General features: G+C 52.2%; 1 protein-coding gene across 4 annotated transcripts; it reads right to left on the bottom strand.

The window, feature by feature from the left end:
• Positions 1 to 359: 359 nt before the first annotated feature.
• LOC114018351 (hemicentin-2) lies at positions 360 to 5947 on the bottom strand. Of its 4 annotated transcripts, none has more exons than XR_005223025.2 (5): positions 4913 to 5931; positions 3116 to 3454; positions 1626 to 1922; positions 1153 to 1303; positions 632 to 770 (listed from the first exon to the last, which is right to left on the bottom strand). XR_005223025.2 is itself a non-coding variant. In XM_037883090.2 (4 exons), exons 1-4 carry the CDS (start codon positions 4974 to 4976, stop codon positions 637 to 639), a joined length of 834 nt encoding a protein of 277 aa, XP_037739018.1. In that variant the 5' UTR covers positions 4977 to 5947; the 3' UTR covers positions 360 to 636. The 4 variants fall into 4 exon arrangements, 2 of the variants coding, with proteins under 2 accessions (XP_037739018.1, XP_037739017.1); XR_005223024.2 differs by having other exon boundaries at positions 632 to 773; positions 4913 to 5930; XM_037883090.2 differs by lacking the exon at positions 1153 to 1303 and having other exon boundaries at positions 360 to 770; positions 4913 to 5947.
• Positions 5948 to 12615: the final 6668 nt, after the last annotated feature.

Genomic DNA, 12615 nt, shown 5'->3' with positions numbered 1-12615 from the left:
CATGTTTCCTTTCCGGGGGCTGCCAATGTGACTGGCACAAGACAGCACGGGGGCTGGGGAAATTCGGCAGCTGCCGTGTCCCGTCGACCCATGTGAGAGCCGCTCATGACCCAGTCTCCACCCTTGCTGGGCTGGAAGGAGGCACATGAGTTCCCATGTGACAGACGTTAGTCACTGGCTTCTGCAGAGGGCTACCGAGGAGAACATAACGGAGAGACTGTATTGGAGACAACACTGTTCTATGCAAGTCAACGGATCTCCGGCATATAGGATGAGAGTGGAACTACCGGCTTGTCTACATGGGGAATTGACACCAGAACTGTGTCTGCGCTGTTATAACACCCCATGCAGAGACTCTATGCTGGAAGAGAAATGACTTTATTCTGGTGTAAACGACTTCCTTGGTTACACATAAACATCGACAATGAGGCCCCTTTACATGGCCCTGGAAACCTAGAGCAGCCTTAAAGTGAATGTAACTGTAATTTCTACCCCTTTTCATTCTACCCACTTGGTGCGGCCAGAATGAGGCAAAAGGCCCTCAGGGTACGTCTACACTGCAGTGGTGAGGCCATCCTGCTGCAGCGCTGTAATACCGACCATGGTACTGGCTGTTTCCAAGTCCTGGCAGGTACTTCAGCGGTGGAGGTCATTCAAGTACCTAGCTCGACAGACCGTCAGCTGCCCCTTTCCGTGGTCTGCATGCAGGGTCCGCCTTGCCTTCCCTGCACCATGCCTGGAACAGCTCCGCAGAGACCACAGGTTGAAACCTGCTGTATTAGAGAGAGAACCTTAGAGTCATTATGGAAATCCAACCACTTCAGCCAGTCAGTGAGCAGGGCTTTGAATATGTATCACTAGACGCGTGGGTCAGTCACTGCATTGCTAATCCCAACTCAGCACAATACTTGAGTATTAAAGTACTCTCAAATATCCAGTACTTTTATTTCTCTTTACCGTGGAGAAACATCTCCTTTAGACAAAGCTTGCTCAGAATATTCTCCGATAAGCAGGAGATTCTGGGGACCAAGCTACACCCGGGGGTGAAATCCGGACTCCAGAGAAGTCATTGGCAAAACTTCACTAGGGCCAGGATGTCACCCGACAGCCTGCTCCCCCCGCCTCCCCGTCAGTCCCCGTCGGCCCGTACACCTTCTCATCAGGCGTCTGCGATACGAGGTTCGAGCCCAACCACCAGCGTTAGGGCGTTTTTCTGTGCAGCAGGGTCACAAGGACAATGGCATTGATCCCAGGAACAGAGCCACAGTAATGGCTCTCCCATGGCAAGGACTGGGAGCCGCTCCTGCAATGGGGAAAAGACAGAGACAGGGGGATTGGACTGACCAGCCTGAATCCACATTTGCACTAAGACCCCTTTACTTCGCGCTGGCAGAGTAAAGGGGCCTGGAAGTGGGAGTAAATTCCAGCGTTGCTCACTGCTTTGGCGGTGTACATGAATGAAAATCAGGGCTGCGGCCAGTGTATTTATTCCTCTGTCCGGGGACCTGGTTCTCCGCTCAGTTACACTGCTGTAAATCAGGAGTGGCAGCACTGAGACCAGAGAAGCTAGGCTAGCATAAAGCCGGTGTAAATGAGCAGACAGACACGCCCGGCTGATAACTCACCTCCGCTTTGGCAGACGCTCTGCAGGTCAGGAGAGATGCTCTTCTGGTCCCCAGGGTTGTTGGCCGTGCAGGTGAAGGTAGAGTTCAGGGGGTTGGGCTGCAGAGACAGGCGGAGGGTCCTGCCATCAGGGGCCAGCTGGTACCGCTCAGAATTGCCCAGGCCTCGGGGCGGGTTCCCTCTCGTCCAGGAGACATTAACCTCTTCCCTGCCAGACGCCTGACACTGCAGAGTGACATTGCACCCATCAGCCGTGCTGGAGAGCGAGTGAATCCATATCTTTGGCATTGGAACGGGCTCTGCATTCAGAAGAAATAAAATGAGAATGAAAGACTCTGGGGGCCTGACTCTCATTGACACAGAAAGCGTCTACACTGGGAAAAAAACAACCACCTGGCAGCTCAGAGCCCCGGTCAGCTGACCCGGGGGCCTGCTAGAGTGCTCAAAGGAGCAGTGGAGACATTCCTGCATGGGCTGGAGTTCGGGCTCTGAGACCCGCTCCCATTGCCAGACGTTAGAGCCTGGGCTCCAGGCCCTAGCAGGAACTTCTACACTGCTATTTTTAGCCACTAGCTCAAGCCTCAAGAGCCCGAGTGAGATGACCTGGGCTCTGAGTCAGGTGACCCGAGCGCTGGGACTGGCTGCCCGGGGCTTTTTTTTTTTTTTGCAGTGTAGATGTATCATAAGGGCTCTTTCCATGTCTCTGGCAGCACAAAAGGGCCTTACAATGGGCCCACTTTACACCCCTTGAAGGCCCCTTTGCACTGCCAGGGTGGGGTAAAGGGGCATTGATGTAAATGAGCAGAGCCTCAGGGAGGCTGCCACTAATGATGGGCCAATGCAAGACAGTCTAAGGCTATGAATGGTTTGCAGGGGGCTGGGCAGAGCTGGGTGAATAGGGGATGTGACTCTTGGGGCACAGCTAAGAGATACAGGGACACCTCACGGGAATCAGATCTGAATCCCCTGGAGAGCTCCATCCTCCAGCAAACGCACAGCAGGGGCTCCCTCTGACAGCTGCCTGGAGGTGTGCTTTGCTGCAACTCGTTCACAAGCAGTGAGCACCACTGTGCTAGCTTGGATGGCATCTGCAACAGAGGGGATAACTGTGCACAGGAGAGCCAGGGAACCGCTATGCAGGTAGCAGGGCCATCACGGCACGAACCCAGCATACAACGTGCAGCTGTGCACGTAACCGGGCCATCACAGCACGAACCCAGCAGCCCCACACAAGGGCTGGAGGGAGGTTCTCAGTTATGCAGAACTGAGGGCTGGGTGACAGCCTTCCTCCCGCACCTCCTCCTCCCTGCCTCGTGCAGGCTGGGAAAACCCAACCCCAATGCACGTATTTCCTCCGCAGGACACAAGCCAGGAGTTATTATCCACGGGGCCCTGTTAATAAAAGCGAAGGAACACGCTTTTATTAACAGCCCTGAAAGATGATTTCACTTGTTCAAACTTCAGTTCAACCCGGTTTTAAACAGTCACTTACCACAGACCGCGAGGAGAAAGGCCTGATCTTCCACAGTTGCTGGTACGATCTTAACCCGGGCCTCATAAACTCCGCTATCACCCAGCTCCAGAGCCTTGATCCTCAGTGAGGTCTCGTACATTTCTAGCCTCTGCTGAAATCTGTCGCTGGGATCGGGTCGCTCAAACTTCCCTCCATTGAACTCAGCCAGCTGGATCGTCACACCTGTCCCAGCACTGAAACTCCATTCGATTTCTTTCACCTTTTTCCCAGGGGATAGATCCACAGACAGCACGACCGATCCTCCCAGAATCCCATTCACCTGGCGGCGGGGAGTCAGTGCTTGGGTTAATCCAGGATCTGAGAAACAGAGCCTAGGAGATCAAAGTTGCGGGGGGCAAGGGTGGGGGTTGCCACTGATTTCCCCACTTGCTGCAGCACAAGCCAGAGAGAACAAACTGACGGGAGTCCATCCCTATCCCCAGCTGCCAGGTCTGGTTTTGGCCTCAGAGCTGACACTAGAGACTTACCCTCGGTGTTTCTAGGGCAGCCATCACCGTAGCATTTGGGCACCTCACAATTATTCATGTTTTTATCTTCCCAACCCCCACTGTGAGGCAGGGCAGTGCCATTATGCCCACTGTACAGCTGGGGAAACTGAGGCACTGAGCGCCTAAGTGACTCACCCAAGTGTGTGGCAGAGCAGGGAATTGCACCCAGAACTTCCAACTCCTAGGCTAGTGCTCTAACCACTAGGCAATCCTCCCTCTCTGCTATTCTTTTCCACCCCCCCAAGAATCCCAATACCCTACTGTAGAGGGGTGGTCACCCGCTCCAGCCCTGACAGGGTTAAAGCCAGCCCTGGGAGAAAAGCCCAGGCTGATTGGGGAAGCAGCCACAGCTGAGCCACGCCCTAATCAGGGTGCAGCTGGGCCCTATAAAAGGCTGTGAGCCAGGCACTCAGCTAGTCTCTCTCTAACTGCAGAGAGGGAAGGACCTAGCTGCCTGAACGCTAAACAGGAACTTGAGGTGGGGTAGTGCTGGGGAGCTCCTGCCTGGAAACTCCCCGGGCTGCAGGGCCTTGTGCGGGGCTGCAAAGGGGCAGCCCGGGGCTGAGTGGAGACAGTAGGTCCTACCCCCCACCCCACCCCACCCTGCCTTGCCTATGATGACTGGCTTATACAGACTGCAGTTGGCCCCAGTGAAAGGCAGTAGCCCATAGGCTGAGGCAAGGTGGGATTAGGGGGTTCCCTGGGGAGAGGAGACCCAAAAACTGAGGGGATACTGCCATGGCAGAAACCCCCAGATAAAGGGGCACTGGGGTCCAGGAGGGACACAGGGGCCAGCAAGAGGCGGGACGCTGGCTGGCAAGGGGCGCTGCAGAGGCTGGTGAGCTAATTCCCTGGATGACCAGCGGGAGGCGCTGCAGGAGTGGGTCTCGCCTTGTTACACTTACACATCCATCTCTGTTCCCATCGAGCTCTGGGGACCAGAACGGCCTCCTGGTGACCCCCCCCACCCCCCGTCTCAGGGGAGAGAAACATCTCACCTACCTCTGGCACAGAGCTTGGGAATGGGGGGTTTGGTCCAGCAATTGTTCCTGGCAGGGAACCAGCTACCCGAGCAAGGAAGGAGCCCAACACAGGCTGGGCCAGATTCTGCTTTCAGTTACGCTGGTGTAAAGCCAGAGTCGCTGAGCTCAAGTGGAGCGGTTCTGGATTTGCACCAGCGTTAGTCTGGGCCCAGGGGCTGTGGTTTCCAAGGTTCCCCTTGGCACGAGGTTGCCACGTCTCACAGCCGTAACGCCCCATCACTCACCTGGGGCTTGGAGGGCTAGAGCCAGGAGAGCAAGCAGGGGGAGCTGAGCACGGCCCCAGCCCATGCTCTCGCAGCAGGGGGGATCTGCCTCCTGGGAGCTTTGCTTCCCCCGTCGCCGCTGAAGAAGACACTGAGACGACAGTCACCTCTACATAGCTGCAGCTCCCTTGGACCACAAGCTCTCAGTGTTACTTCCTCCACACGTCATGTCATTCTCTCTTTGCAACAGTCTACCTTTCCTCCCTCCCACCGCAGAGCTTTACAAACAGCAGCAGCTTTAGCCCCATCTGCAAAATGGCCAACCTGTGGGGAAACTGAGGCACAGAGAGCCCGGTGGGGTCTGGCTCCCGACCAGGTACTGTAGCGGAAAGGGGAGCGTAATGAGCCTCCCATCCTTTCAACCACTCACCCCTGGTCTCGGTCGCTGCCCTTCCCCTGGCCCGAGCACAAGAACAGCTACCCTGGGGAGGAGGAAGGCGAGGGCTCCCTGGCCCATGCTGCTTCCTCCAATGGGGGCTAGCCATGTTGTTATGCCGCCCCTGCACCGGGGAGCACCTGGAATTCAAGGTCCTGCACAGAATTCCCACTGGGTCAGTGCAACTGCAACCCCCACCCTGACCCGGGCCAGTAGCTCTCCAGCCTTTCTGGAAGTGACGCTTTAGCCAGACACAAGCCATGGGCTCCGTGCAGGGTGACGGGGTGGAATTCTCTGGACTGTGCTAGGCAGCAGCTCCGCCTCAGGTCCCTCCTGGCCGTCAGATCTGAAGCATACAGGCCTGATTTGTGACTGGCCCTAGCAGTGCCCAGTGCAAAACCGTTCCCCAGCATGTGCCTTAACCACAAACCCAGACAGCCGTCCACTGTAGGGACAAGGGCCCCTGCTCGGAAATCTACGTGCTCGGCAGGCCCTAGCGCCCTTTCTGCCTGGATGATCTCCGGGACAGAGCACTCCCTCCATGGGGAAGCCCTCGTTTTCCCCAACACCACGGGGCAGCGTGAGACAAGGGGGCACCCTCCATGGCAGGGTCTGCCCAGATGGAGCAGCTCTGCCCAAGATTCCCGTGGGGATGGTGGAACTCCACGGACTCGCGAGCCCTGACTTGGCGGGGTTTGGGGGAGCTGAAGCGGTCACAGCACCTACAAGCACGACGGCCGCAATCGAGCTGGTCAGAGAGGAGGTGAAAATGAAAACGGTCCCACATGGACACGTCTGTCTCCAGAGTCTTAGGGAGATCGGTGGCTCCGGAACGCCACCTCCATCTGGGTTCAAGTGAAAGAGATTTGAAAGCCATGGATGGAGCTGACGGCTGGTAAACGCGGTGCCTAAGTGATGAGTGTTTTAGAAAGGTGATGATAGGCCGCGTGTATGGGGATGGATAGGTGGGTGTGTATGGGGGTAGCCGGATAGACAGGCAGCTATTCCTTGTTATCAAAGCCAACTCCCATTTGGCTGTACATTGCAATCATGCTTGTGTGACAGCTCTGGGTATTTTGTGCACGAACAGGCTGGCCCGGACCAAGGTCAAAACCACATCTCCCTGACAACAGCAACATGTCTCTTGTTGCCAAGAGCTGTGGTCTTGCTGAGACACTTGACTACTGGCCTGCAGGGTCCGATCAGCCTGATTCCCAGCCCAGGGAAACCGAGGCCCCTTCATACCCCTCCGGCAGCATGAAGGGGCCTTGAAGACAGCGTCAGTTACAGTCACACCCACGCTGCAGCTGTTTCAAGGGGCCTGAGCATCAACAGGGCTCAAGCCCAGAATCCCCACTTCATTCAATAGCCTACATGTGAAGCCCATCTGTTCCCTTGTGTTCAGCTTCCTGGATCTCCCTCACCACCACCCTCCTTGTCTCTCCCCTCCCTGGACCATGTCACCCGTGCTCAGCTGACTCTACAGGTGGCATGAGGCTGCTCCACCCTCCCCACTGATTGAGCTCCATGGATACCCTGATTCAACACAGCTCTTCGAGCCCCACAGCAGACTGCAAAGGGTTGTGCTGGCCCCTCTGCGCTGGGTAAGTTTCAGTAGCTCAGAATGGATGGTCTATTTAGCAACAACTTGAGAGCCTCCCCCTCCATCTCGCCAGCATAGCACCTCCCAGGAGGCGGTGTCCAGCTGGTCTCTCTCTGCTCTCCTTCCCTGCTCCCTTCCTCACTTCTGTTGAATTCTCCTTTCGCTTTGTCCCATCCCAGGGCTGTGCCTCTCCCACTCATCACACTGTGCTGGGCTTTCTCACCCACGCTGCTCCTTCCCATCTCTCTGCACTCACAGATCCAGCCCCAGGTCCAAGGTCCCTGAAGGCCAGCTAGGGGCCTGTTTGAGTCTAAGCAGCCACGTGATCCCTGATCATCACAGGCATCCCTCACGCCAGCAGGTGGAGGGGCGCTGACATGTCATGTGAAATAGCTACCCACATAGCGCAAACTGATCAGTGCAAGACAGGAGAGGAACACAAAGCAGCTCTAAATTCACTGAACGAAACTGAAAGGAGAAATTTCCTTTTACAGAGAACACGTCCACGTACCATCCATCCATCCAGGGTCTCTATCTATTCTCCCACCCCCATCCGCTTCTCTCTCACACACCTGTATACCTTAGTGTTTAAACTCTGCTATTTTGCAACCTCCTCTTGCCCTTTTTAAAGCCCCCATCACCATACTATGCAGGCACTGAAACCCGCAAGCCTTCCTGGCCTAGGTTAAATGCAGCAGAGTCCTCCATCATCAGAGGGTTAGCTCTGCCACCTAGTGGCACCACGGTAGAAGAATGTTTTGGTCATGAGAAGTTTTGGCAGGACAGAGAATCCTGTCAAAGATCAGAGAGGATATCAACATCTTGTCTCACTTATGCAGGAACCTCTGCACTAATGGTACTTAGCCAGGACCTGTGAGCATCTATTCCACAACTCTTGCTAGCTTAGATCTATCATTAAGCCACCCAAAAACCATCAAATGGGGAACCCCTTTTGACCTTTACTTGCCTAACCTGGATTTCAACCAGTAACCAATACAATTAAAGCTTAAAATCCCTTTACCAATATGGGCCAGCTAACCCCCCTGCATTACCTGTATTCTAAAACAATTACACTAAAGTTAGTTAATTTTTTAAAATATAAAGTATCTACAATTAAAAAAACCCTTCAATTTTAGAAGCATCTTTTCCAACCTCCCATCCACCAGCAGGCACTGTCGCTAAGGGGTAGGTAGTTGAGGAACTAGCTGGGACATTTAAACCACTGAGGTTTGGTGTTAATTGTCTTTATTATTCAAGGGTTCATCATGACACTGCACCAAGAGAAGGCAGGCGAGCAAAACACCTCAGTGCAATGGACACTGTCATTGTGTTTGAGCTTTTTCGCTTGTGAGTTTCACAAATGATTAATGGCTGTCCTTGTGAAGCTCTTATGTTGAAACCTACATGAGTCAAAAGTAAGTAAGAAGCAATCAATAGTGTCCTTGTGCTGCATTCAGCTACAATAACAGCTGAAATCATTATAATTTGCATCCAGCAGAGGACTTCAAAGCTCTTTATGGATATTAATTAACGATCTTCACACAAGTCCGGCGGGAAAGGAAACATTCCCATTTTGCACGTAGGGATGTGATTTGCTTTACATCACACAGCAAGTCAGTGCCAGAGCTACGAATGAGACCCAGGAGTCCTGAGTCCCAGTCCCTTCGACTGAAGGACTCCAAAATGCTTTTGCCAGAATTACTTAATTTGCCGCAGCCCGCCTGCCCTGAATACTTTGGTGAGCATTTTTATTCCCATTTTACACACAGGGAAACTGAGGCACAGAGGTGGGGGAAGTGACTTCTCCGAGGTCACACAGGGAGTCTGTGGCAGTAATGGTCCCAGCAACATTTAGCTTGCAAGATTACAAAGGAGGATGAGGAAGGAGAGACTTTCAGAGCTAAGAACAAAACAGATTTCCCTAGCCTTTTCCTTTCACCTCCTTCAACATCTGCAATGTGGTTTTGCTGTGACTCAGAGAGCTTCAGCTGGTCTGGGGCTTTCTATCCAACCCGTCGCCAAGACAATCGCAGCGATTCAGAGTGCCAGTGACACAGCCACACTAATCGCCTCTAAGCCACAAGGACCGAAAGCCGCTCCTGTGACCGGGGCGGGGAGAAGGACAGAGAGTGAGGGAAATATGTATCTGTGACAGGTCTGTGATATCCTGGACTTAGAGCAAAGTAGAAATAAAAATAAACACTATAAACAGCTCCTTTTTTAGCGGAGCAGGGATGTGCTATATGAGGATTGATTTAGAAAATGCCTGGAGATACAGCTATTTATTTGAATTTATAATGAATGCAAAAAATCACCTATCCAAAGCTCCGGGGACCAGATCCTCAGCTGGTGTAAATCAATGTCACTCTACTGACATCAGTGACGCACCACTGATTTACACCCACTGAGGAGCTGGTCCGATAATGTGTCTGTCATCAGTTAAAAATACAGCCATGTGACTATATGGAGCCATCAGCCCAAATTCAGGAAGTAATTAACCAGTTGGGTTCAATTCTATACAGGTTTTTATCCTGTGTCCATCACTTGTGGCATCTGGGCCCCTTCCAGGGATACAATGTATTGTGCCGGGCCTCTCTCACAAGGGCTTCCTCCTCCATGTGTAACAGATTCCAAGACAATCAGTGCCTCCTTCTTGCTGCTGTATCAGCCCTGCCGCGTTTCCAGCTTCCCAAAACCTAACAGCCATATTTTCAAAGGTGGCCACTGATTTCTGGATGCCTCAGTTTTTGAGAGGCCAGCTGGAGCTGTCCCAGGGCTGAGTTTTTCAGCTGTGCCAAGGGCTCGATCCCAGCTTTGTCTCTCTTGTTTACCAGGGATTACAGCCTACCTGGAACTTTACACGGCACATGGAGACCCCTACTGGCTGAACCCTGTAACTACAAGTACATCTATCCTATCACTGAGTAACCACAGGAGTGATGGGATCTGGGAATGTAGATGAACATTGCCGCGTGGCCTGAGAACAACAGATCTGGGCAGGACTGGACCAAGGTGGAAGTTCCCCAGCCCAGGTTTGACAATCAGGTCAGTCTGGAGCCAGGCATTCGTATGTGCTGTATGTCACCACAGGGCAGTCCTAGAGACACTGGTCACCACGGAGAATGCACCTAATCCCAGTGGTACCATCCTTGTCCAGGGAACTGCTAATGTTCTCTTTGACCCCTCGTGGGGTGGACTCTTGCCAGTCACTCGGCCCATGTTAAAATGTATCCATTATGAATGGCAAGGTTCAAATATTAGCCACATACCCCCTCAACCTTTGCAACTTCTCTCTGGTGCGTTGGATCCAGTGTGTCCTTCCCAGACTCTCTGTGAAGATTTAACCAACTTGCTCACGCTCATCTGCAGATGAGAGAAGCAGAGACAAGAGAGCGAGCAGGCTGAGCCGAGAGAAGCACAGCCCCATGGCCTTGGGAGCAGCACAATGAGAAACGTGACAGGGGAACAGGAGATTTTGGAGCTTTTTTACTCGCTCGGTGGTGAAAACAACCAAGGATGGATCTGAGTGAGTGTCTGAGCAGCCTGTCACATCAGAGTAACAGCCCTTTGAGCACCAGCTGCCAGAGCGGCTCCTGATCAGGTCATTACAAGTTCCCTTTCCCTGTTTATCCATCTGCCCATAATCTTCTCTCACAGACAGCTTCAACTTTCCCCTTCTAGCCACCAGCAGAGCCTGGAGAGGACCCTCCACAGAAGAAAACAGGCTCTCCAAGATGGGTCCAACCACAACCCTGGAGCTAAACGCCAGGAAATCTGGGGCAGTTTGGAGCAGGAATTTCCAACTGTGGTCCATTTTTCTCCAAGACACCCGTGACAGGGTTAAGCTGTCCTGGGGTTAAACAGGAATGGAATCTGAGAACTAAATTACTGTAAGAAAATGTATAAAAGAAGAAGGTGATCCCAGAGCTAGTAAACATCCACCATGATTAACAGATTTAAAGGCCAGATGGATCATTAGATCTAGTCTGGCCTCCCGTATAACATGGGCCAGAAAATTTCACCCCTTATCCCTGTATTGAGCCCCAAACCTTGGCTTGGGCTAAGACAGACCTTGCAGAAAGGCCTCCAGTCTTGATCTAAAAACCCCAGAGATGAAGAATCCACCACTTCCCTTGGCAGTTCGTTCCAGTGGTTAATCACCCTCATTGTTAAAAATGTGGACCTTGTTTCTAATTGGAATTTGTCTGGCTTTAACTTCAAGTCACTGGTTCTTGCTCTGCATTTATGCACCATAATCACGTCACCTCATTACATTTTTATCATGGTCGTCTCTTTCTCGTGTTAAAATCTGAGAACTGAAAAATATTCTCCCTGTTCCCCACCCCCATTCTGTGACTCCCTCCGCTTAGGTGACTCTAACAGGAGGGAATGAGCCTCAAAGAAACTGCATCTTTATTTGTAAAAAGAAAAGGATGACTTGTGGCACCTTATAGACTAACCAATTTATTTGAGCATAAGCTTTCGTGAGCTACAGCTCACTTCACATGCATCCGATGAAGTGAGCTGTAGCTCACGAAAGCTTATGCTCAAATAAATGTTAGTCTCTAAGGTGCCACAAGTCCTCCTTTTCTTTTTCTAGTTGAATACAGACTAACACGGCTGCATCTTTATTGTCAGCCACCAGAGGGAAGCGTGTCCCCAGGAAAAGAGCTGTCTCGTCTGTATGAAACACAGACTGGCTTCCTTCATCGCAGAAAGGTATCAAAGTGAGAGTCGTGGCCATTTATCATCTGTTTGTGACACAAAAGGAGTCGCTTTGCAAAGATTTACCACTCTAGCTCAGGCAACGGCTGCATTGACTGGAGCCTGGAACCCTGCCTACAGTCTAGAACAATGCCTCTGAAGGTGCAAATGTTGCTCGTGGGGTGAAATTCATCTGCTGGGCAGAGGGCCACAACAAAGGCACATACATCAGTTAAGTCCCGCTTCTTGTAATAGCCCTGTGAGTGGGGGGAAATTCCACCTATAATGCACCTGGTCACTTGTACAATGCTGCCTACAGAGGAGTTGTTCCTTCCTGATCCCTCCAGGGGTGATCACTTCATGCCCTGAAGCATGAGGATGAATCCCTTCCTGCACCATGTGAGCTCATTATGGGGTTTCCCGCTTTACCCCAATCCATTGACTTCAGACACTGCTGAACAGTGCTGAGTGGTACTAAGAGCTCTCCTTGAAGTTGATGGCGGGAGACACCAACTCACAGCAGGCCCAGGCCCTAAGGTATGAAACACCAAAGCTTCTGAGCTGTACCACCTACTGTAATCTGGTGGTGGCACCGTGCTCATTTTAAAATGATTAATTTTAAATCCTGTATTTGATGTAATGGCCCAGGGATGAGAACATTGGATCAGGTTAGACCCATGCCATATTGTGGGCCAGAAGCCTCAGAAGAAGGTGCACAAAACCCCACAGTATCCAGCTATGGTACTTATCTAACTCCCACCTCAGCAGCATTTGAGCACCTCACAATATATGGCCGCTCAACACCCTTTGGATGCAGGGTATTGCTATTATCTTCATTGTACAGAAGGGAAACTGAGGCACAGGGTGGCTAAGTGACTTCCCAAGGTCACACAGGAAGTTTGTGGCAGAGCAGGGTATTAAACCAGGTCTCCCATAGCCCAGGCGCACACCCTAACCACTAGACTATCCTGCCTCAGTAGG

This window comes from Chelonia mydas, chromosome 24 (genome assembly GCF_015237465.2).
Source record: "Chelonia mydas isolate rCheMyd1 chromosome 24, rCheMyd1.pri.v2, whole genome shotgun sequence".
NCBI classification, from domain to species: Eukaryota; Metazoa; Chordata; order Testudines; family Cheloniidae; genus Chelonia; species Chelonia mydas.
Note: the sequence above shows the minus strand (reverse complement) of the source record. Positions and strands in the feature narration are given on the sequence as shown.